Consider the following 25,468-nt stretch of genomic DNA (forward strand, 5'->3'; position numbering starts at 1 on the left):
CAAGGGTGGACTCCTCTGCTGGGAGCCTTCTTCCTAAGCTAGTCCTTTAAAGGTCTTGGAAGTAGCCTAGTTGTAAGTGGCTGAGGGTTCAGCTGGGGTTTCACTCACCCTGGTGATGGACTTGGCAGTGTTCCCCAGTACTTAGGCTTCTCCAGTGTGCTGAGTCCCATGCTGAGGGTGGAGAGGGCAAGAGACCTGGGCCGGTAGGCGGACAGCCTGGAGGCAAGGCGGGAGGCGCTTGTGGAGGGAGCCAGGGGGCCATGGACAGCTCAGTGCTGGTGTCTTCCCAAAAAGATGGTAAAAGCAGACCCTCCGTGTCTCAAGTTGTGACTGCTAACTATTAAGCCTCTTTGTGAGTAGTTTTCTCCCCAATCTCCAGGGGCACATAACTTCTTTGGGCTTGCTTACTTGAGAAAAAGACCTTTACTGAAAGACTTTAAAACTCTGCTCAGGGGCATCCAGATAGGGAAACAAGTGTACAGGTGCGTGTGGTTCGTTCATTTGATCACACAGACCTGTCAGTGAGCGTTCCGTCCATCTCCTTGTTCCTCCCTCATTCTGCTTCCAGACACATCCGCGTCTATTTGCCACCAATCAACTCTGGCACACCGAACTCTTACTGCTCGAAGGCTCTGGAATTCCAAGCCCTTCTGATATTTAATGAAGTTTTCAGAATCCCTGTGCAGTCCAGCACATTGACATTGAAGTCACTTCAGTTATATGTGTGCGCAGTGGCTCAGCAGCTGCAGGAGGAACTACTGGTACGCACGCCCCCTTCTTTGCCTCCCTCTGTGTCCCCTGAGTCTGTCCTCATCTCCCCACCCACCCTTTGTACTTCATTATTTTCCGGGTCTCTATCCGTCGTCATTCACTCTCTCTCGCTCTCACGCTCTCCGTTTTTGTCTGCCTTTCTTAGTCTGTCAGCCTGCCTCTCTCCTTTCTTCGGCTCTAGCTCCCTCTCTCCCTCTCTCTCTCTCCTCCTCCCTTTTTCCTGTGGTGGGTTGCTTAGGAATTGTCACTACGTTAACTGTTCTCTGTAACTGGAAGTACACAAAGGGGTGATAAAGCCATTTATATTGTCAAGTGTTTTATACTTTATATTATATACTATATTAGTTATAACTATAACTAATAACTTGTAAAACTACTATGTGACAGCTTCTATATTTTCCTCATTTTGAGTCAAGGGAACCGAGTGGAGTTGACAAATTTGGCAAATAAAAATATAGGATAGTCAGTTAAATTTGAATTTCAAGAATGCTGGGGAAACTTTTATTATAAGTACACTCCATGCAGTATTTGGGACATACTTATACTTAAAAAAAACCCATTGTCTATTTTGAAGTTCAGGTTTACCTGGATGTCCTCTGTTTTATCTAGTTGCCCCAGAACTAAGAGCATGAGCAGTACCCCAGCCATGCAATGCCAGGCCCAGGAGTTGGCAGCCAGGTGGTTTCTTCCTGAGGCTGGAATTTTCCCTCCTAGTCTCGCCCCTCAGTAGCAGAATTAGAGATGGTAGAGTTCACCCAATCCTCTTATTTCAAAGATTCCTGGGAGAATCAGTGTCTCATCCAGTGGCAGACCCTGACCCTGACCCACTGCTCCAGGGTCCTTTGTTCTCTGCCCCTTCCCCTTGTCCCTGCCCCTTCCCCTCCCCCTCCAGCACTTTCTCACTGGGATAAGCCAGCAGTTGAGGAGCTGCCCCTGTGAGGATACTCTGTGGGCACTTTCATTTTATTGCAGTCCTTTGAATGGCAAGGAAACATTTTATGTTTCCTGTTAGGATCAAGGGTGACCTTGATGTTTTAAGAGATCCCCTTATGGTTAAGGTGAAGGCTTTCAGGGCCTGTTCTGCTTTTTAACACCCGTGCAGGGCATTGCTCAGATTAACCTGGCTGACTGTGACGGTTCGAGCGAAATGCAGCTGCGTTGGTACTCAGTCCAGGTGTTCAGCAGCGCCGAGCCGGCCCGGGCGAAGGCCAGCGGGCGGCCGCGGGCAGGAGAGAGCGCCGCTGGGGACCCGGGGCACAGCGCCCCCGGGAAGACGGTGGGTGCGGCCTGGGCGGGCTGGCTTTGACCAGGGAAAGGCCTAAGACACATCTGTGGAGCTTAGCCTTAGCACCTGGGGGCAGTGAGGCGGAGTCTCATGGGAGGTCAGAATGGGGCCTATTGGTATATATGGGCATTTGTGGCCGTCATTTAGTGCAAGCATGTTAGTGACCCGGAGTGAGTGGTGCGTTGGTTTCCACTTGGAGCCCACAGAGCTCTGCGGAAAGGCCAAGTTTCCGTCTTGCTGTTACCAGGGGGCGGGTTCTCCCCTTGAAGAGCCAGAGGGCACTGGCAGCTGTGGAGGGGATGTGGGCAGTGGGACAAGGGCTGTGGGGACGGTGGGGACGCAGGAGGTGGGTGGTGGGGATGTGGGCTGCGGGGGTGGTGGGGACGCAGGAGGCGGGCGGTGGGGACGCGGGCGGCGGGCGACGGGATGCAGGCTGTGGAGCCTCGGGCAGCAGGGACTCTGGCAGCAGGAGGCGCCGCTTCTGGGCCTGCTTCTACTTGGCAGCGAGGGGCTGCGGGCTGGTGCCGGTCCACAGAAACGCCCTGTCCCCCTGGCAGGACGCGGTGACAGTGCTGCTGGCGAGAACCACGGCCCAGCTGCAGGCGGTGGAGCAGGAGCTGGCCGAGGAGCGGGTGAAGCTGGAATACACGGAGGAGGAGATCCTGGAGATGGAGCGGAAGGAGGAGCAGGCCGAGGCCGCGTCAGAGAGGTAAAGGCAGACTGGCCCCCTGGTGGCGCCTTTGCCGCCAGGCCCCCAGAGAGGCTGCACATGAAGCCTGCTTTTGGGGCTGAGGCTGCTGTCTCGGGAGCTGTGCCTTTGGGTGCAGTCGCCAGTGTAGAATGTGCAGGGCGTCTCTGCAAACCACTGCCCAGACGGAGGGATGCATACTGGGAATACTGTGTGAATCCGATAGGGTAATGCCAGTCACGTGTTTCCCAACCCCTGGTTAAGCAGTCCACCTTCTTTTTGTCCCTCAATGCCTCTTTTTTTTTTAATTTGGCAATTTTGACAACAGTTCTTTATTAATTTTTTTTGGTGTCATTAATCTACAATTACATGAGCAACATTATGTTTACTAGACTCCCCCTATCATCAAGTCCCCACCACACACCCCATTACAGTCACCGTCCATCAGCGTAGTAAGATGCTGTAGAATCATTACTTGTCTTCTCTGTATTGTACAGCCCTCCCCGTGTCCCCCCCTACATTATGTGTGCTATTCATAATGCCCCCTTTTCTCCCTTATCCCCTCTTTCCCACCCATCCTCCCCAGTCCCTTTCGCTTTGGTAACTGTTAGTCCATTCTTGGGTTCTGTGAGTCTGCTGCTGTTTTTCCAATGCCTCTTAATGAGTGGGACTACCCAGTGGTCCACTCTGCAGGACTGGATACAGTAAGTCCCTTTTAAGTGTTTTTAAAAACTTCTTTATTGAGATATCTCCCTATCATACAATTCACCCATTTAAAGTGGACAATTCCATGGTTTTTGTATAGTCTTAGAGTCATGCCACCATCGCCACAGTCAATTTTACGGCATTTTCATTATGCTAGAAAGAAACCCCACACCCATTAGCAGTCAGCCCCCTTCCTCCCAGCCCCTGGCAACCACCAATTTCCTTGTGATCTCAGTGGACTTGCTTCCTCTGGGCATTTCCTCTAAGTGGTATCACACTATGTCCCTTTATGTTTTACCTGAACCAGCCTGTTGGCAATTCCTAGACTTGCCATAGACCTGTCTGCCATGGAGGAATAATTCAGGTGAACAAGCACCTGGAGGGAACTGGTTTCTGTCTGATCCTTTCTAGAGGCACTTTCTTGCTTTACTTCCATGTTTTTCCATAAAGAACGTGGTGCTTCCAAAGCTTCCTGCTGCTTCCTAATAGCTCTCCCTGAATTTATTTTACAGAGGAATTTATTTTAGGGAACGTGCTTGGCAGATGGGGAGGTGCACTCAGGTGGGTGGGAAGCTGGGCGTGGCTTGGGGAGGGGGGTCCAGGATTCTGGCATCTTCAGCTGGGTGGTGCAGACAGGCAAGTGCCTGTAATGAAAGGCCCAGTGGCACTGGATTCCCTACAAACATACAGGCCCTTAGGCTTTGCAGGAAAGCAACTGTCTTCAGTCATTGGAAGCAGGTGGGGCTTCCTGGACCTCTCTGCTGCTCTGAAGGCAACAATGAACTCAGTCCCTTGATATACTTCTTTTTCCTCCAGTTTTATAAGCAATGCTATATTTTATTTTTCTGACACCCGCAGCTCTAGTGAGTGGTTTTGTATCAAATTTAATGGCGGTTACACAGGATGTATCACTCATGGGAAGGTGAGGAAAGAGAGGGAACCACAAAGTGAGAAAGAAAAACAAAATCCTGAAGAGCTTTTAGCATCTGTTCCAATTCCCACATTAATAAAATTGACTAATAAAGGAGAACAGAAAACAAGGTGGGCAGGGAAGGGTGTGCTGGGGAAGGAGACAAAGACCCCAGAAGGCCACCCTGATGCCTGTCCTGTGGGCTTTGGCAATGCCCACCTGTAGGAGCTGGCAGGCCGACTCGGTGGATAGTGGCTGCAGCAGCTGCACCCAGACCAGCCCCCCGCACCCAGAGCCCTGCTGCCTTGGTGTCCACTCCATCCACGGACATGTGTGTGCTGGCCAGGCAGACCCTTACAGCCCCGAGAAACTCCAGCCCCCACTTCTTAAGGTGAGTACAAGAGCTGAAGGGGTTTGATGGGCCCCGGATGTTTTGCCACCCCCCATGAGCACTGGCCAGGGAGGATAGCGTGTGAGCCATGAGGGCAGCGGCAGGCGGAGGAAGCCAAAGCCACCAGGCTCACGCAGAGCAGAGCCATGTGGCGCACCTGCAGACCCGCCTGACACGCCATGGGGGCAGCAGGAAACCTGACGGCGCTGTTGGGTCAGGGCCGATAGCTAAACAGGATGGTGCTGAGAGCTGAAGAGAGCAGTGAATGCCCAAGAGCTGTAATTGGCTCCACGTGGGCACGGCAGGTACCTTAGAAGTGTCTGTGCACCTTAGATTAAAAAGGAAGGACAACTCCAATTTACTGGGGTAGATTTTTACTCCTTCATACGCCATCTGGTGGTGAATCCCCTCCCTTCCCATCCTGAGGCCCCGTGTGGCTCAGCATGTTTCCTGGGTCCCTAAGATTTTGGATGATTGAACTGCTTTTGTCCTTTTGCCATACTGAGCACAGCAAAGCATCCTCTGGCCCTTCTGTTCACCTGATCCTAGCTGTGCTCATCACCACACCTCCGGTGAGGAAGTCTTTCATGTTCGCAGTGACAAAATGTCTAAGGAAGCCAGTGAGGTTGGGAGACTCGGAATCAATGCCCTATTGAAACTTTTTTCCCAAACCCCTCAACCCATCAAAACATTTGATCACCCTGGTGCCTACCCTCACCCCAGAGCACAAGTACTGAGAGAGTGCAGTCGGCCCTGGACAGCTCCCATGCGGCAGTGGCCAGGCGGCACCTCTGGGGAACTGGTTTGGGTAGAGGCCAGGCATCACTGTGGCCCAACTTGACCGAGCCCTTTAAAAGCATTGGCCCGAATCGGGGAACAGCTGTGGGAAGCTTGTTTGGTGTGTGCTCCCCATCCCACATGTTAATTTTGAAACACTGCAGATCTATGGAAAAGCTGCTAGAATAATACAAGTATAACCATATATCCTGCACCTGCCTTCCCCAATTGTTAGCTCTTCATCATAGTTGCCTGCTCACTTTCCCACTTTGTACGTGTAAGTGGGCAGCCGCTAGGTGTCACAGATGCACCAGCAAAGAAAGGAAATGGGAAGTCCTGCCCTCAGGGGGCAAGACAGCCAATGACAGGGTAAATCAGTCAAATGCAACAGTGTTTGAGATAGTCAGAGGGGCTGCTGGAGGAGAAGATGTTAGGGAAGCAGGTTTAGAAAGATTTACTCTTTCAGAAAGGGTTTTTATTTAGAAATATAAATTTGCATTTACATTTTCGAAAAATTGGGGTTGTGAACTGGCATAGCCTTTATGGAAAACTGTACAGAGTTTCCTCAGAAGACTAAAAATAGAACTGCCCTATGATCCAGTAACCCCATATTTGGATATATATCCAGAAGTGAAAGCAGGGTGTCCAAGAGATACTTGCACACCCGTGTTCTTAGGCAGCATTATTCACAACAGCCAGCAAGTAGAAGCAACCTGTGTCCACTGATGGATGAGTAGATAAAGAAAATGTGATCTATCCATATGGCTATTATTCAACCTTAAAAAGGAGGGAAATCCTGTTACTACTAAACCCTGTTAATTCTACAACATGGATGATCCTTGAAGATTGTGCTAAGTGATGTAAGCCAGTCATAGATGGACTAATATTGTAGAATTCCACTTACATGAGGTCCGTAGAGCAAGCAAATTCATAGATAACAGGAAGTAGAAGTGTGGTTCAAGGGCTAGAGAGAAGGGGAAATAGGGGAGTGGTTTAATGGGACAAAGTCTCAGTTTGGGAAGATGAAAATGTTCTAGTCTGTTTCCCAGTGAATGATGTGAATATGTTTAACACTACTAAGCTCTACACTGACAAATGGGTAAAAAGGTAAATTTTGTGTGTTTTTTACAATAAAAAAACAAAGGTAAGTCATGGAAGCCTCACTAAGAAGGCAGTTTTTGAGCAGAGGCCTAAGGGAAGGAGGCTCGAGAGCCTTGAGCTGGCCTGGGGAAGAGAGGCCAGGTGTAGGGAGCTGCGGGTGCAGGCTGGGGGCAGAGCGGGGCCGGGGCAGAGGCTACCTGGAGCTGGGGACAGAGGGAGAGAAAGGGCCAGATCACGCGGGCCAGCTCGGAACTCTTTTTTCTCTAAAATGGTTGGGAAACTGGTGGATGGTTTTGAGCTCAGGGGTGACATGATCTGACTTAAGGTTTTTTGTTGAGATTTTTCTAACATCCTTTTTTGGCATGAAATGAACCATTTCAGAGCGAACAGTTCAGGGGCATTTAGTAGTTACAATCTTGCGTGACCAGCACTCTACCTAGTTGTGAAACGTTTCCATCATTCCAGAGTAAAACCCTGAACCCATGAGACGTCATCCCCTTTCCCCCATCCCCAGCCCACCAGCCATCTGCTTTCTTTCTCTATGAATTTGCCTATTCCTGACATTTCATGTAAATGGAGTCACACAGTGTGTGGCTGTTGGGGACTGGCTTCCTTCTCTCAGCCTCCTGGTGTGAGGCGGTGCCAGCACCACACTGCCTCCCGTGGCTGAGTGGCATCCCCTTGTGCTAGCACACACATTGTGCTCATCCATGCATCCATCCCCAGACATTTGGGCTGTTTTCACCTTTTGGCTGTTCTAATAATGCTGCTGTGAACATTCATGTGTGAGTATTTATTTGAACATCTGTTTTTAGTTCTCTTGGGTCTGCCTATGAGTGCAATTGCTGGGTCTACCTTCAGTTTTGCTGGGGTCTCCCTGGCTGCGGGGTTGAGAAGAGACTGAAGGGGTAGGTGGTGTGGAACTGGGGAGGCCGGTGAGAAGCCTATAGCACTCGTCAGGCACTAGGTGGTGGTGACCCAAACGGAGGGCTGGTGACAAGTGGTCACAACATACTTCACGTGGAGCCAACAGAATCTGATCTTGGACCAGATGTGGAGTGTGTGAAAGAGAGCAGAGGCCAGGATGATGTGAAGATGTTTTTCACACCAACAAATGGAAATGGAAAGTAGAGATCCTTGTAAGAGGAGGGAGGTGTGTGTGTGTGGAGGGGAATAGCAGAAATTCCGTCTGGGATGTGGCAAGTGAGAAATGTCAGGGCTCCCAAGTAGGGAAGGCAAGGACAGTTCACGTGAAGTTGATTGCTCGTGTTCTAGAAAAAGTCATGCTAATAATGAGCTACTATTTAGGTGGATAAGGAAACTAACACAGAAGACCTCTTCCTGGAAGAAGTGACGAGTCTTCCAAAAGAGAGGCCCAGCCGCAGGGCCCGCGGGTCGCCTTTTGTTCGGAGCAGCACGATTGTCCGCTCACAGACTTTCTCACCTGGGGCACGAAGCCAGTATGTGTGCCGGGTAAGTTGGAATTCCTCTGCCACCTGTCTGGATCATTTTCTTTTCTTTTTCTCCCTTGTTGTGTTTTATCTTTACTATTTTTGCTGAAAGGCATGTGTCCTTGCCAATAATAGCAATAAATGGGTACCATGCATGTTTGGGTAAAATGGGCATTGTGGTTTCATCTCCCCTTCACCCCGTGCAGATCAACTCTGGGTTTCCTCAGGAGTCTAATGCCATTCTCTCCAGACTTACCAGGTCGCGTACACGCCAGCTCATGGGCAGGCAGCAGCATGACTCATTATGTCCACCTCAGTCTAGGGAATGGCAAGTTGGAACAGGGAACGTCCTGAATTGGGTTGAGATTGGGAAGCTGGTCACTCAGTGGACAGACACCCTGAATTGAGCTGTGTCAGGAGTCAGCTTGGAAGACTCAGGGTGCGGAGGCACTGGGTGCTGACCCCATGTGTAGATTCACACCCTAGTGGGAGGGGACCACTGGGCGGTCTCAGCCTTGGCTGCACCTTGCAAGCAAGTCCCGTGGAGTGGCTCTGCAGAATGCCGGGGCCTGGGCGCGCGAGCTTTGGGAAGCCCTCCAGGTGGTGCTGATGTTGAGCCCTGACACAGGTCGAGCAGGAGGCCCAGCCTGCCGTGGTCCTTGCAGACGGCAGCATGTGGGAGGTGGGAGACAGCGGCAGTGTGACAGTGACAGCTCAGACTAGGAAAGAGATGGGAATTTTAAGGATAAATGGTCGTGACGCAGCGGCCTTCCATTTGGATTGAGGAGAGCTTTGACCCTTCCTGCCTTTGAGCTTGGTGAGAAAGTGCCTTCCTTTCCCTCAGAGAGGCTGCTGAAGAGCTGCTCTGCTGGGGCAAAGCGGAAGCTCCATCCCACCGGGGAGCCGCCCGAGCCCCCCGGGAGCCGTGGGAGTGCTGTGCAGGCCCGAGCCCACTCTCAGGCTCCGTAATTTGCCAGGACTCACAGAACTCGGGAAAACCATTCTCTTGAGTACCGCTTCTTACAGTGGAAAGATACAGGCCAAGGTTGGCAGAGGGAAGAGGCACGTGGGGCAGTGCTCAGGCCAGACGGACGAGGCACGGCCTCCAGTCCTCTTGCAGTGGCGCTGTGTGGGCAGTTCTGGTCGTCCGCCGCTGCTGGGAGAGAGGACCTGCCGGGAGTACTGCCAGGCACGGCTGCCCCACGGTGGCCAGGGTTTGTCGTGAAGGCATAGCCAGTGGCTTCCATGGCTGACCTTAGTCTCCAGCCCCTCCAGAGATCAAGCTGATGGCCCAGGGACCCCACCATAAGTCACATTGCTAGCAGGGACTGTCCGTAAAGGGGGAGGTCCTTTGCTTCCCCTGGAAAGGTTTCCAATGCCTATGCTCTGTTCTGTGCCCTGCTAAAAGCATGCACTTCCTGGTGGTGCTCTTAGAGGGCTCTGTGTGTTTGCATTTGTAATGGTGGGCAGTGGGGGCTGTAAGTTGCCCTGCTGCTGTGTTTCCTAAGTATTTTGGGTTAATTGGCATGGAAAACAAGGCCAGGGAGGCAAGGACTTTGGCCTACACACTGGTACACATTGATCCTGAAGCGAACACCCACCACCAAATGAAATACATAATATCTTGGCTTCCAGAAAGTAGGCATTATTTATTTTTCTTTTTAAAAGCAGCCCTTTACTGTGACCAGCAGAGTGGGCGTTAGTAGTGTTGGCTTGTCCTACTGCGGGGAACAAGTCTCTTTTTTTGGGAGGCATTTTTTCCCCAGCTCTTGCCAAAGCCAGAAATATAGCAAATGAGAATGATTGATGAAAAGCAAAAGGTGCAGAGGATGGTGCTGGCTTTCATGAGCGTCACATGTCGTACCAAGTCACAGATGGTATTGAGAGGACAGAATTTGTTCACTTGATTAGCCTGGAAGCCTGTGCTTCAGTTGGTGGACATTAAGGAGGGCGAGGTCGGTTTGTATTGTTTCTTTCATTGTCCTGGAAACTCTTGTATACATTTTACTTTAACTGATAAGTCCTGGTAAAAGCACTGTGTCCTACGTGTTTGAGTACCTGTGAGGAGAAGGGGCATGATCCACTTCTGAGCACACAGACAGAATGCATACTGAGTTTCTGAGAAAGTGCTTCTGAGCATCATTCTCTTTGTGCAGCTTTACCGTAGTGACAGCGACAGTTCAACGCTGCCTCGGAAGTCCCCCTTTGTCCGAAATACTCTGGAAAGACGAACTCTTCGCTATAAGCAGGTGTGTGCCACATAAATTAACATGGAATTTATACTTATTCAGGGAGTTATTTTTACACACCCTAAAAGCTCATATTTCAGGTAATGTTACTTAAAAGGTAATATATTTATATCCTTGTTTACTTAGATGAAATTTTTGAAAGTGTATGTAATGTCAATGTTACTAACATTTCTTAATTTCTTAAGATAATGTCATGACCTAAGATAATTCATCATCTTTACATTTTACATATAACAAATTAACCATCCTATATAAAAGATTCTTTTTTCTTTTTTGATAGGTTAGAAATTTGAGCTTTTCAACATAGAGCATTCTCCTACACAGGAGTCTTCTATGCTTTTCATTCTCTTTACTCTTCGAGATTTTTCTCCACATCACACCCATTCACAAAGTTTTGCTGTTTTTAGTTTGTGAGCTAGTGGTTTCCTGTCTTTTCTGGGCAAGGATTCTTTTGAAGAAAAAAGAAACCCAGATTTCCATGTGGCCATTGCATTCAGGGTAACCACTGATGGAGAATGATAGAACACATAATTCACCTGCAGAAGTATTTCTCAGCGGCAACACTGCTGACATTTTGTACTGGGTCATTGTTGTAGGGCACGCCCCGCGCACTGGAGGATGTCGAGCTGCATCTTTGTCCTTGTCCCACTAGCTGCCAGTAGCACCCTCTCCCCCAAGGTGTGACAACCAAAAATGTCTCCAGACATTGCCAAGTGACCTGTGTAGGGCCAAGTCACTCCTGCATGAGACCCACTGAACTCTATGACAAATTCAGCTGTGCTTTTAAGTGAATTTTTACTTATTAAGTTATATCTTATATTTGCATTTAAATTCTGTATGTGCAAAACAGTGTTATATGTGTGAAAAAGCATACAGCTCCTCCGTCCACTGAACAGCGCTGATGTGCTTACGCATTCCTGGTTTCGTTGCTGTAACTGCCACTCCCAGGGTTGTGTCCCATCAGATAGGAAGTACTGCTCTCAACTCTGCATACAAAATTCTCTTCTCATCTTTGAACTTTGCTTGAATATGAATGATTTCACTTGAGGCTTAAATGGGGAGGAAAGGTTTTGACAGCTTGCATGTGTGTGTGTGTACATGCATGGGTGTGTATGTGTAATTTTTTTAAACAAAAGACGCTCATGTTTTATGACATGCTTTTCCCCCCTCAGTGGACTGTTTAAGATTTTCCATGTCAATATATATTTTCAACTTTTTACAATGGCTGCATTTTGTGCTGGCCTTGTAATTTATTTGATCAGTTTCCTCTTATATACTTTGGGTTTTTTCTGTCATAAAACTTAACTAGATCACTTTTGCACCTCATTAGTTCTGCCTTTCAGATATAAGTCAAATGAAATTTCAGAACCAAAGAAAATGCACGTTTTTTTGGCTTTTGATACGTATTATCAAATATAACTTCAGAAAGATTGTGCCCTTTTTTGATCCTGCCAGCCCCATATGAGACAGTCTATTTCTCCACATTTTTTCTCCACTTAGGATGTCATTAAAGAAAATAATCGGTGTCACTAACATGATATCAAACTGCAAATTTAAGTTAATCTCACCCAGATCTGTGGTTTTTTTTAACATTGGACCACGCGTAGAGAAACACCTCTCCGATAACCGTGCTTCACCTGTCTTCCGTGGAAGAACCTTCCAGTAGGCTAAACGGCGCCGCAGGCCTGGTTAGCGTGTATGCTTACAGCTGCTGTCTCCTGCAGTCCTGCAGGTCCTCCCTGGCCGACATCATGGCCCGTACCTCCCTGGACCTGGAGCTGGATCTCCAGGCATCGAGGACGCGGCAGAGGCAGCTGAATGAAGAGATCTGCACCCTTCGGGAACTAAGGCAGCGGTTGGAAGACGCCCAGCTCCGAGGCCAGACTGACCTCCCGCACTGGGTGCTGCGGGACGAGCGCTTCCGGAGTCTGCTGAAGGAGGCAGAGAGGCAGGTGAGAGGCATCCTGGGTCTGCCTGGTCGTGGCCATTGCCATTTGCTCCAGTTGTAGTTGGGTTCTGAAGTAAGCATTTCAGATGCTAGAACTGAAATTAAACAATCCAAGCGCTCATCTTAAGGAGCCGGGTCTCTCACTCCATGCAGGGCGGCTGGTGTCCGATGTGGCACCAACGCCCACCTATGGACTTTGCAGCTGCCCCAGGGTGGGAGGCCGGAGGGAGGATCACCCGCCCTCCTGCTGGCATCCCCGCTCCCTGCTTTGTGGTGGAATGTTCTGGGGTCCCCTACAAGGCTGTGACCCCAGTGTAGCTCCCGTGAAGCATCCCTGTGAGCAGTGGATGGGCCAGGCCTTTCTCTCCGCTGGGGCCCAGGGCTGGGAGTGGCTTCATTCATAATTCTGTAAAACAGGAAGTAAAAACATCTTGTCCTCCGATGTTGCTGTTTTAGACAAGACAGACCAAACTTGACCTCCATCAAGAACAGGCAGCTGAGAAGATGCTGAAGAAGGCCTCCAAAGGGGTCTGCCAGCTTCGAGGGCAGAACCACAGAGAGCCCCTCCAAGTGCAGACCTTCAGGTAGGGAGAAAGTGGGAAGCTGTAGGCCTCACTGTCCCTTCATTTTACGTTTGTACCTTTGTCATTGTAAGATGTAAAGTAATACTGAAAAAAAACCACGGGAAGTGGGAACCAAACAGGAATCTCCTCTGCTATTAGCCTTTTGATGTTTTCTTCTGATCTTCTTTCCTAGGCACTGTTTTTTTTTTTCATGCTGCTTGTAATCATAATGTAGGTTCAATTTTGCATTTTGCTTTTTAAAAATTAAAATACGCTGAGTTGCCACACAATCTGTTTTTTTGGCTGTAATGTCTCATCTAATAGATATAATTTACCTAACTTTTGTAACCTGCTTCTTTCCAAGTGTTTGCTATTTTAAACACAGTGATGTAAATATATGTACATATATGATCACCTTTGCCTTTTTAACTGTTGATTGAAATATAATATAGATACAGCAAAGTGCGCATATCGTGTATGTAAAATAGTTCAGTTAATTGCCACAAACTCCGTGGCAAGACTCAAATGGTATCAGCACCCCCAGATTTCCCACATCAGAGTAACCACTGTCTGGAGAATTTAAATGGCATAGATTAGTTTTCCCTGTTTTTGTTTTTTTTAATGAGAATTACATAGTTACAGGTATAATCTTTTGTGTCTGACTTTTTAGAAAATTGAGATGAATTTCATGTAGCATAGAAGTAACCGTTTTAAAGTGAACAGGTCAGTGGCATTTAGTACATTGACACTGTTGTGCAGCCACCCTCACTATCTAGTTTCCAAACGTTCTCGTTACCCCCAAAAGGAAGCCCCATTCCCGTTATGCGGTCACTCCCCATTCCTCCCTCCCCCCGAGCCCCGGCAGCCACCTGTCTGCTTGCTGTCTGTCTCTGTGGCTTTGCCAGTTCTGGATGTTTCATACAAGAGAAGTCTGGCCATGTGTGGGCTTCTGTGTTTGGCTTCTTTCACTTAGGATAACGTTTCTGCAGTTCGTCCTTGTTGCAGCATGTGCTGGAATTTCATTCATTCCATCCATTCATATATATATATATATATATATATATAATTATTTTTATTTAGGTATCATTGATATATAATCTTATGCTCAGATTTAGTATGAGCAACATTGTGGTTACTAGATTCCCTCCTATTATCAAGTCCCCCCCACATACCCTATTACAGTCACTGTCCATCAGTGTAATAAGATGCTGTAGAATCACTACTTGTCTTCTCTGTGCTCTACTGCCTTCGTGTGCCCACCCCCCCACATTATGTGTGCTAATCATAATGCCCCTTATTCCCCTTATTCCTCCCTTCCCACCCATCCCCCCAGTCCCTTTCCCTTTGGTAACTGTTAGTCCATTCTTGGGTTCTGTGAGTCTGCTGCTGTTTTGTTCCTTTAGTTTTTGCTTTGTTGTTATACTTCGCAGATGAGTGAAATCATTTGGTACTTGTCTTTCTCCGCCTGGCTTATTTCCCTGTGCATAATACCCTCTAGCTCCATCCATGTTGTTACAAAAATATTTCATTTCTTTTATGGCTTAATAATATGTGCCTTCTAGCCTCAATTTTTTTTATACCCTGAATTTTTACTTCGCCCTCACAAAAGAACATAAAACATTATCGTTGTCTCCCTTTAATTTTGATGTAGAACTCCTTTACTTGGATCGTTTTTCATGTATTTATTCATTCAATACCTGGCACTGGGCCAGGCACTGGAGGACAAACCCTTACCCTCATGGAGTTTCATAACTTCTGTCACAATTGAGGGTATCTCTATACAGACAGATGTGTTGGTGGTTGAGATTCAATTTGTTCTGAGTAAGAAAGTTATCATTGATACGTGAGCTTCTCACTAGGTTTCACTGCATTTATGTCAGCCTCTAATCTGTAACTCTTTCCAATTCCAGGGAGAAGATAGCATTTTTTACAAGACCAAGGATTAATGTACCTCCTCTGCCTGCCGATGATGTTTGATGTAGTGCTTTGTACACATGAAGTATTTATCGGCCTGTTTTATTTTCATGAAGTTCTTAGACTAGCTAAATTTGTCTTTAAAATATTTGTGCAAAGCTATTAATATACACATTTTGTAAAAAAAAAACGCATATATCTATACATATATATTTTATAATAGTGACGGCAACAGGGCTTGGTTTTTCCTTGTTGTGAAATTGACATCTCTGAAGACAGGTTATTTTATAAAAGATCAACTATCATGTTAAAGAGTGTACAGTTTTTATGCTGTTTTATTTGACTTAAAGGCTGGAAGACAGAAACAAAGTGAGTTCAGGCAAATTCACTGTATTGTAATTTATTTATAGTACTGTTTTTTCCTTGAAGGAAAATACTGACTTTAAGATGTATTTTAAGATTGAAGTTTTGTTCTTCGGTATTTGTCATGCACTAGAATGGAACTCTGGGGCCGGTTCTGTGTCTGACACCCGAAATCTGACAGCATGTGCTAAGCTGGTCACTCTGTTTCTCGCATGTGCATTTGTGTGTATGTGCTACACTTTCACACTCCGTGCTGTGTTAAGACCTCAGCTCCAGTGGCTCAGTCATAGCTCACAGGCCGAGTGCACTGCAGAGCTCAGCCTCCCAGGTGGCCTGGGTGTTGATCGCCTCTCGTTTCTGTGCTTTCTTGTGCCCACTGTGCATCTGAAGCAGGCCACAGAGCCCCGGGGGTCCTAGGCATTAGCCTGCCCGTCCACAGTAGCCATCCACACTGCCCACTTCCACCAGGCCACCGCAGCCCCAGCTTTGTCCCTGCTGTCTGATCGCCACTGATGAGGAAGGTGCTGGGGGAGCTACTGCCCTGTTGCCCCATCCTGAAGGCAGCGGCACATGCGTTTTCAGGGGATCAGTGAACCCACTGATGGACGTAGCAATTTTGACACGGACATGCTAACCTTTGAAGGCACTTTCTTGTGGAAGGAAGCATATTTGGTAACTACAGTGACCCAGTGAATCACTTACAGGAGAGTGTTCAATTTGACTTGAAACGCTCCCCACCCCCACCATATGGGAGTCTACTCAATTTTTCTCAAGAATCTTAGAACTAGCTCATTAGGAAAGAAAATTTTTATGTAATGAAAATATACCATTATTCCTTTAAAATGCCAAGTGATATATTCTGCCTAATACATAATTATTACCTATGAAATGCACTCTCCTTTTTGAGGCCTTGAACACGTCCCCGAGGTGGGTCACAGGAAACGGAAAGGCAGCAGAGCCCTCGCGGAGCCCCCGCCCGCAGCCCCCTCGTGGTGCCGCACCCTTTCAGTAGTCTGTCCCCCGCCCCGCTCTACCCTACCTGCCTCTGTACATTTATTAAAAATGAATTTTGTAAAAACATTTCATTGACATGCAGCCGATCACGGGCGGTGAAGTCTGCCAGGGCGGTAAGACCGAACACTCTGCTTTCTCACGGCTGTCATCTCGCGCTATGTATTTCTGCCTCTTGATGCACTTTTTCTTTTTCTTTTTTACCAATTTCTGTGTGTCCATACCCACAACAGAGGTAGAGACACATAAAATGTGGGTCCTTGCCAGAAGTGGCCTGCCGCAGTGTCGCCGATGCCCCAGCTATTGAAACTTTAAACTCCAGAGCAGACTCGCCTGCGGGCGTGTGGAGGGCAAATAACTTCGGACCCGGCGCCTGGCTTGCAGGCGCGAGAGAGTCCCCTGGACGCCCCGCCTGGCAGCTGTTCTTTAGCAGCTGCAGGAAGCCTTAAGCGGGTTGGTGGGTCGGGGCAGCTCTTCTGCCGACCCCTGTAAAGTAGTAGTGAGGAGTACCCCCTTGCCAATGTGGGAAGCCCTCCAGTGGGTTTTCAAACCAAGTTCACTGCCAGTACATGCAGATTTCTGTTCAGAGTGCTTCCCCGCCCACCCCGGGTTTTAAAGCCCCCTTTGCCCCCCAGAAACAAGTGCAGCTCCTGCTTTGGTGTCAGTCCGAGGCATCACGCTGCCTGTTGCAGGCATTGCTCCCCCTCCCGCGCCTGTCGCGTGCTGTGGCAGCTGGCGGGGACCATAGGGAGTGATGAAAGAAAAGCCAGACCAGGGCGGGAGCGGGAGCGGTGTCCTGCCCACCGCCCCTCTCTCCCTCCCTCCAGCCTCAAAGGGCACGTGCACAGCGACAGCGGACGCGGAGCACCCAGTTGGCTTCTCATTCACGACTTGATTTCTCAGCTTCGACTAGTTAAGGTTGCTGCCCTCAGAAAATAATCCATGTGTCTGAAAAGTCAAGTCCTTTCGTCTTAAGGGTTGTTTTCAGCTTCTGTTTTAATTTGTCCCTAATTGTGCCTTGTGATAAGAAAGTTCTGCCAGGTCTGCCACTAGGGTTCTTTAGAAACAGTACAATGAGTAAAAGGGAATCTGGGCTTCTCTTCATCTGATCATGGGACTGTCATCGCTGAAATAAATAACCTTTCGTTGTGGTTAAATTATACTTAGTATTCATCTCTTTTTGTCACTGTTCTTGCTAATTATGTCATTTGTATTGTTTGAAAGTATTTCTTCTATGAAATTAAACTAGCCTGCCTTTAGAACAAAATGGAAATGTGTGGTTTTTTTAAATGTAATTACAGAGAGTCAAATATATAAATATATAATTTTTTCAACATAAAAATAGAGGTATAAAAATAGGATAGTCAAATGAACATACACACTGCCCTCCCCTGCTTCAGCATGACCCAGTCATGGCCAATCTTGTTTCGGCCACACCGCTGCCTGTGTCCCCTCATGTGATCTGAAGCAACTCCCAGACACCTTGTCTGTGCAGCTGTATTTCAGTATGTATCGCTAAAAGAGAAGAGTGAACATATGCACAATATCCTTACTACATCTTAACATTTAGTAATCCTTGATGTCATTAAACATCCAGGGCTCATCTTTCCAATTGTCTCATGTCTTTGTTTTTAACTAAACATAATCCAAATATGGTCTGTTTATTGGAATTTTTATTGGCAACTACCAACCTGCTTTCTGTCTCTGGATTTGCCTATTCTGGACATTTCCTATAATCATTCAATATGTGGCTTTTTGGGTCTGGCTTCTTTCACTGTGCATAATGTTTTCCATGTTCATCCATCTGTGTGTATCAGGACTTCACTCCTTTTCGTGGCTGAACACTATTCCATTACATGGCTACCCCACACCTTGTTTATCCATTCATTGGTTGATGGACATTTGGGTTGCTTCCACTTTTTGGCTATTATGAATAAGGCTGCTATGATCGTTTGTGTTCAAGTTGTGCATGATGGGTCTATACCTAAAAGTGGAATTGGTTGGTGATATGGTGACTCTTATGTTTAGCTTTTTGAAGAAACTGCTGGGCTGTTTTCCAAAGCAGCTGCACCATTTTACCTTTCCACCAGCAGTGCCCAAGAGTTCCAAGTTCTACGCATCCTGGCCAACGCTTGTTATGTCATTTTGCTCATAGCTGCCCTAGTAGGTGTATACAGTGCATCTAATTGTCTTTGTGTCTGTTTTCAATCTACAGGATCATACTCACATACACCCTTATAATTTGTGGGAGAAACAAGGTTTCATGGCCTCCAAGTTTCCCACATTCTCAACTTTGCTGATTGTAACCCTGTGGTGTAGTTTAACATGTTCTTCTGAAATTTTCCAATAAATAAATCATGGGAAAAAGCTGTTGTTGAATCTTGAAGCTTGTTCAGATTCCACTTCATTTTTTTCCTTTCTTTTTTTGGGGGTGTATGGGTGGTAAGACATTCATGTGTTCATCAAGGGCTTATAGTGTCTCTTTGTAACATTCTAAACCTGATAATGCCTAGATCCGTTAATTCACTAAGGGTTACAAAATGGTGATATCCTAATTCTATCGATTTTTTTTAACTTCCTTTGAAATACCTTTATAAAGAGAAATTTTTGGTTTGGTTACCAAGTGGTATAGGAAAAGCAAGATAAATGCTTTATTTTTTTTATTGACCAGTTTCTAAGATAACGAAGTCTTTTCCTAGCACAGTACGGTGGTGACCAATTTGGTTTTGGCTTATGGAGGTTTTTATTTTTAGTATCATTATTAACACATGATTTACATATGCTTGGTGTGCTTTAATCCATTGGAGTTGTTACCCTTACTGATGTTCAAATTCTCCCATCCTTGGCTGGGGGAACCTCTCTGGGTGCCTCCTGAGGCCTTTTTTATGTCTCCAGAGTCTTAGATGGTTTCCTTGCTATCCCACATGACCAGATGTCTCTGAACTGGAAATGGTCACTTCTCCAGGAGACTTGGTTTCTTGGTGTTAGGGAGTTACTCATTGTCACTAGGTTGGCCATTGTTTTTAGGCCGTTTAAATAGACAATATTTTCTAAGGCGAAGGGGATGATAGCGATCACATGATTACTCATTTGCTTTATCCCATGGCGCACACATACACCACAGTTTCAGAATAGCACCACCCACTATATGATGACTGGAAACTGACATTTTTCTTGCAGCAGTTATTTTAGGCCCTAACAGGTTTCTCACTAGGAACGTGTAGTCAAAATTACAATTAGCAGGTTTGAAAGTATTTGGGTGTGTCCTTTCTGTGTGGCTGAGGTAAAAGTTGGATACACGTGTTTCACTTCACTTTGGGTTTTAAATTTTATTTTACAATTATGTAAAATATTGACACAGTTCCAAAGACAAGTACACCAAGCAAGGGATAGCCAAAGATCCCTTCTTCCCTATTCCTTCCCTCTCCTTACAGGCAACTGTGTGAGAATAGCTGGTCCTCTTTGCATGGGGTATTTGTGAATATAAGCAGACATAAGCACATGTAAGTGTATATGCAAATCCATCTCCATATCTGTAGGGACATGCACAGGTTGGCCTGCGTATACAGACACAAATCTATACACGTCTACATTTGTATTCGCTCCCATCTCTTGGATAAGTGGAAGCACACCAAACACACGTTTCTTTACCTGGCTTTTTCACCAACATCCCTATCATCTCTATTGGCTGCTGTAACAATATGCCACAGACTGGGTAGCTTAAAACAGCAGAAATTTCTTCTCACAGTTCTAGAGGCCACAAGTCGGAAGCCAAGGGGTCGGCAGGGCAGCGCTCTCCCTGGAGACCCTCTGGGAGGCTCCTTCCTACCTCTGCAGCCTCTGGGGGCTGCTGCAGGCCTAGCTGTCTGGCCTGTACAGCCCTCGCCCCCTGCCACTGCCACCTTTAAACCCGCCTCACCTCCGTTTCTGTCTCCTGCCTGTCATTGGTTGAAGGGCCCACCGGTTAGTCCAAGATGATCTCCTCTCAAGATCGTTACTCCTACAGAGACTCTCTTTTCCAAATAAGGTCATGTTCACATGTTACAGGGGGACATAGCTTTTTGGGGGCCACCATTCAACCCACTACCACCCGCCTTCCGGCTCCGCAAATTCACATCCATCCCACAAGCGATGTCCATTCACGCCCCCACGCCCCCTGGTGGTACATGGAGGTGCTCTCTTCCCTGCCACCTACGTACGCTGCAGTTGTGGGCGTTCCATGGTCTCTTGATGTTTCTCGTCTTCTGCTATTAAACAGTAATTCAGCACTGAAAAGCCTTCTGCAGACATATGTTCGTATTTTTGCCAGGGTTTCTGGGGACAGATCCCTAGAAATGGGATCTCCGTGGGTCAAAGGCTAAGCCAGCATACGGGATTTTGTTAGGTGTCACCTCCTGCCTGTATGCCATGATGTGTTCTCAGTTGCGTCACATAACCAGTTGTCTTGTAGCGTCGCCAGAAGGATGCTGTCATGTTGTGGGTCTTTGCCACTTGCAGAGGTGAGAGGTGATAGCTCAGCGTAGTCTAATGATGGATGATGATGATGGAAGCTTGCTGTTAGGTTTATTATGTGTTAGGGCTGGTGGCCCTCCTTCCTTTCTTCTTTTTCACTGTTTTCTTGACTGTTCTTGCTTATTTGTTCCTTCAAATGAATTTTATAATCAACTTGTCTAGCTCTGAGGGGCAGGGAAAAATGATGGAATCGTTACCAGAATTACATTAAATTTACGAATTAGGGAGAGCTGACATTTTTATGATGTTGAGTCTTTTTATCCAGGAATGCATTATGTATTTCTACTTGTTCAAGACTAATTTTATGTCTTTCAGGAATGCTTTACAGTTTTATTCACTTATATTTTAGATATTTCTTGATAGTTTTTTACCTATTTTATTTTCTGTCTTTACCCACATAAAGATCTTTTTTTGTTTAGGCTTTAGAGAAAAAGCTAGTGTTTCCCTGTTAAATAAAATGTTGGCTGTAGGAGGTGAATTTCACACACACCACACACACATTTATCATGTCAAAGACGAATCCATCAATTTCTATTTTCTTTGTGTTTTTAACATGAATGAATATTCGATATTTTCAAATTCCTTTTCTCCATCTACTAAGACGGTCATATGATTTTCCTTCTTAGCTCTACAAACATGATGGATGATATTAATGGATTTCCTAATAGAGAACCACCCTTCTGTAAAATAAACTCCATTTGGTCATGCTATATAGGTATTAATGTGCATTACAGTTGGTTTCCTAGCATTGTATTTATGATTTTTGCACTGATACAATGTAATTTTTTTCCCTGCTGTCTTTGGCAGGTTGAGGGTCAATGTTATACTCCCTAAAGCAAACGTGGAAGTTTTTCTTCTTTTTCTTGGCTTGGCAGGCTAAGTTAGGGAGAATTCCAGTGTGAAACCATCGGGGTGTGCTCCATGGGATTTTTGACAGGAGAGCTCTTAAACCACCTGCTCTATTTCTTTTGTGGAAATTTATCTTTTTAGACCTGTCCCTTGAAGTCAATTTTGCTAAGTTATATTTTTCTTAAAAATGATCCATTTCAGATCAAAGACCTGAATGTAAGTCATGAAACCATAAAACTCTTAGAAAAACACATAGGCAAAAATCTCTTGGACATAAACATGAGTGACTTCTTCATGAACATATCTCCCCGGGAAAGGGAAACAAAGCAAAAATGAACAAGTGGGACTACATCAAGCTGAAAAACTTCTGTACAGCAAAGGACACCATCAATAGAACAAAAAGGCATCCTACACTATGGGACAATATATTCATAAATGACAGATCCAATAAGGGGTTGACATCCAAAATATATAAAGAACTCACGTACCTCAACAAACAAAAAGCAAATAATCCAATTTAAAAATGGGCAGAGGAGCTGAACAGACAGTTGTCTAAAGAAGAAATTCAGATGGACAACAGGCACATGAAAAGATGCTCCACATCGCTAGTCATTAGAGAAATGCAAATTAAAACCACGATGAGATATCATCTCACACCAGTAAGGATGGCCACCATCCAAAAGACAAACAACAACAAATTTTGGCGAGGTTGTGGAGAAAGGGGAACCCTCCTACACTGCTGGTGGGAATGTAAATTAGTTCAACCATTGTGAAAAGCAGTATGGAGGTTCCTAAAAAAGCTCAAAATAGAAATACCATTTGACCCAGGAATTCCACTCCTAGGAATTTACCTAAGAATATGGCAGCCCAGTTTGAAAAAGACATATGCACCCCTATGTTTATTGCAACGCTGTTTACAATAGCCAAGAAATGGAAGCAACCTAAGTGTCCATCAGGAGATGAATGGATAAAGAAGATGTGGTACATATACACAATGGAATATTATTCAGCCATAAGAAGAAAACAAATCCTACCATTTGCAACAACATGGATGGACCTGGAGGGTATTATGCTCAGTGAAATAAGCCAGGCGGAGAAAGACAAGTACCAAATGATTTCACTCATATGTGGAGTATAAGAACAAAGGAAAACTGAAGGAACAAAACAGCAGCAGACTCACAGAACCCAAGAATGAACTAATAGTTACCAAAGGGAAAGGGACTGGGGAGGATGGGTGGGAAGGGAGGGATAAGGGGGGAGAAAAAAAGAAAGGGGGCACTATGATTAGCATGTATAATGTAGGGGGGGGCACAGGGAGGGCTTTTCAACACAGAGAAGACAAGTAGTGATTCTACAGCATCTTACTACGCTGATGGACAGTGACTGTAATGGGGTTTGTGGGGGGGGACTTGGTGATGGGGGGAGTCTAGTAAACATAATGTTCCTCATGTAATTGTAGATTAATGATACCAAAAAAAAATGATCCATTTCACCCACATTTTCCAATTGATTTGTGAAGAGCTGCTCAGAGGGCTGTTTGGCCGTTTCCTTCATTTTGATGGTTCCTTTCATCTTGTCATTTCCAACTTTTTCTGTTTGTATTTTCTCCCTTATTTTTCCTTGATTAGGGTAGTTATTGGATTTTTTTCCTTTTTTTACAAGAGAACAAGCTTTTGTTTTTGTTAGTTCCACTGTACCACTGTTTTCCTGTCTTACAATTTATTGAATACCACTTTTATTTTCAATAATCCTTCTTCCTGTTTTCTTGTATCTTACTTAGTTGCCTTTTTTGAGTTGAGTTGGGTATGTTTTATTTTTATTTTAAAATTTCTATTGCTAAGACAATTTAGTGGTATACATTTTTCTCTATCAATTAACATTTAGTTTTCTTTTTCTCTATTCTTAAGAAATTATGTAATTTCACTTCATATTTTCCCTTTGACCCAAGAGGTATTTATTAACATGTCTTGAAGGTTTTTCCCCCCAGATATAAAGGGCTTTACAAATTTTTGTTATTAATTTCTACTTTCATTGCAAAATTGTCAGAACATCCTGCTTGTGTCATTTGTATTCTTTGGGGGTTCTTTGCTGCCTCTGATGTAGTCAGTTTTGGTGAATGTTCCTTAAAAAGCAGCGCATTTGTCATGATTAGGGTTCAGGAATTGATTGATTTATACATCCACAGAGATGATACTAGTTTCCTGGATGTGCCATAATAAATGAGCACAAACCAGGTGGCTTAAAACAATAGAAATTTGGTTAGCTCACAGTTCTGGAGGGTAGAGGTCCCAAATCTAGGTGTTGACGGGGCCTTGCTCTCCGAAGGCGTGCAGAAGGACGGACAAGCCTTCCTGCCTCTTCCAGCTTCTGTGGGCCCCAGGCGTCCCTTGGCTTGTGGCTCCATCCCTGCCAGCTCTGCCCCATCTTCATGTGGCTCGCTCCCCTGTGCCTATCTCCAAATCTCCCTCTCCTTTCTGTTAAGCACACCAGCCATTGGATTTATAGCCCACTGGAAATTTCATCTTGAAGATCCCTAGATAATTATATCTGCAAAGACACTGCTTCCAAATAAGGTATTCTGAGGTTCTGATGGATATGAATTTGTTGGTGGGTGTGGGCACTATCCAACCCAGTACCCATGCGCACACACCCCTCAGCTCTATGTCACCGATGATGGAGCACACCTGGGTTCTCTGAGTCCTTACTCGGGCCTCACCGACCTGCGCTGTCCCAGATGCATCGATAATACCTGGTGGTGTCTTGTGCCTTGCATCACTGGTTGTTTCTGCTTTTGAAAGCTGTTGCTGTGTTAGTGGTCCTGCAAACATTAATGACTCTTAAATCTTCGTTGTGCACTGCAGCCTTGCACACTGTAAAATGGCCTTCTTTGTCTCTCTGAATGCTTTCTGCTGGGAATTCTGCCTGGTCGGATATCGAGAATGTGATAGCTACTGTCACTTTACTTGCATTTTCCTTGGGTGGCTTTGTCTGTCATTTATTTTCAAGTCTTTTTATTTTAGCTATCTCTGTTTCTACACAGATGGATGTTAGATTTTGCTTTGTTAGAGATTCTAAAAATGCTTTAACATTTATTAATATTATGGGTTACTTTGGGTTATTTGTATGTGCATATGTATTAATATTATTGCTATATATGGTCTCATTTCTGCCATTTTTATGTGGACAAATTTATGGACATACCATTTTCACTGTTTGGCCATTCTCTTTTCTTTTTGTATTCTGTGTATATCTGTGTGCACGTGTGTGTGTGTGTGTGTGTGTGTGTACAAGTATGTGCATGTGTAGAATTTAAAAAGGTTTAACCATTAGGATGGTTACCTTATATTCATATCTTTATATACTCCTTTTACTGCCCTCTTTTTGGTTGATGTCTGTCGGTTCCCTACTATGAGCAGTGTTGAAATTAGCAAGTAACCCCCTTCTCCCTCATTGCCTTGGTCCAGTTTAAAGTAATGTAATAGAAGTCCATCACCAGGTTTAGTCTCCTTTTTGTCAGCCTTTCCCTTCTCACCCCATTTTCTGATGGCTGCTGGTAGTCCCATGGTCAGGGCAGCTCTGACCCCTGTGATCTCTCTTCTGTCTCGTGCAAACATTATTTTGTTATCGTTCTCCAAGTAAATGTGCGTATTATGTATTGGTCACCATCAGTCCTGTTGTTGCTTGCTCTCCTCTTTCTGGTTGTCTGCAGCTTGTTCTGAGTAGATTCTTCTGGAAAGCCTTGTGGGAAAGATATTCTCAGATCTCTGCATGTTGATAACAGTGTGCTGACTTCATACTTGAGAGTCAGACCAGCTGGGTGTGAAATCCCTGCCTCACATTTTCCTTCCTCAGGTACCTTAGATGGGATATTCATTTCCTTCTCGCATGAAGCGATGCTGTCAAAGTTCTCTGACTCACTGATTTTCATTTTCTTCTAAGGGACTTGGTCTTCTTTTTTTTTCCTGGCTACTCAGAGGATT

General features: G+C 45.7%; 1 protein-coding gene across 1 annotated transcript in view; it reads left to right on the forward strand.

The window, feature by feature from the left end:
- Positions 1-17,394, forward strand: part of WWC3 (WWC family member 3) — a 107,825-nt gene extending 90,431 nt beyond the window's left edge. The window contains 9 exon segments of the mRNA XM_037013425.2: positions 569-761; positions 1,874-2,047; positions 2,614-2,765; positions 4,585-4,750; positions 7,937-8,101; positions 10,236-10,328; positions 12,053-12,280; positions 12,733-12,860; positions 14,750-17,394. Coding sequence (XP_036869320.2) covers positions 569-761; positions 1,874-2,047; positions 2,614-2,765; positions 4,585-4,750; positions 7,937-8,101; positions 10,236-10,328; positions 12,053-12,280; positions 12,733-12,860; positions 14,750-14,816 — 1,366 coding nt within the window. The 3' untranslated portion in view covers positions 14,817-17,394.
- The last annotated feature ends 8,074 nt before the right edge of the window (positions 17,395-25,468 follow it).

Source organism: Manis javanica, chromosome X (genome assembly GCF_040802235.1).
Source record: "Manis javanica isolate MJ-LG chromosome X, MJ_LKY, whole genome shotgun sequence".
In the NCBI taxonomy this organism is placed as follows: domain Eukaryota; kingdom Metazoa; phylum Chordata; class Mammalia; order Pholidota; family Manidae; genus Manis; species Manis javanica.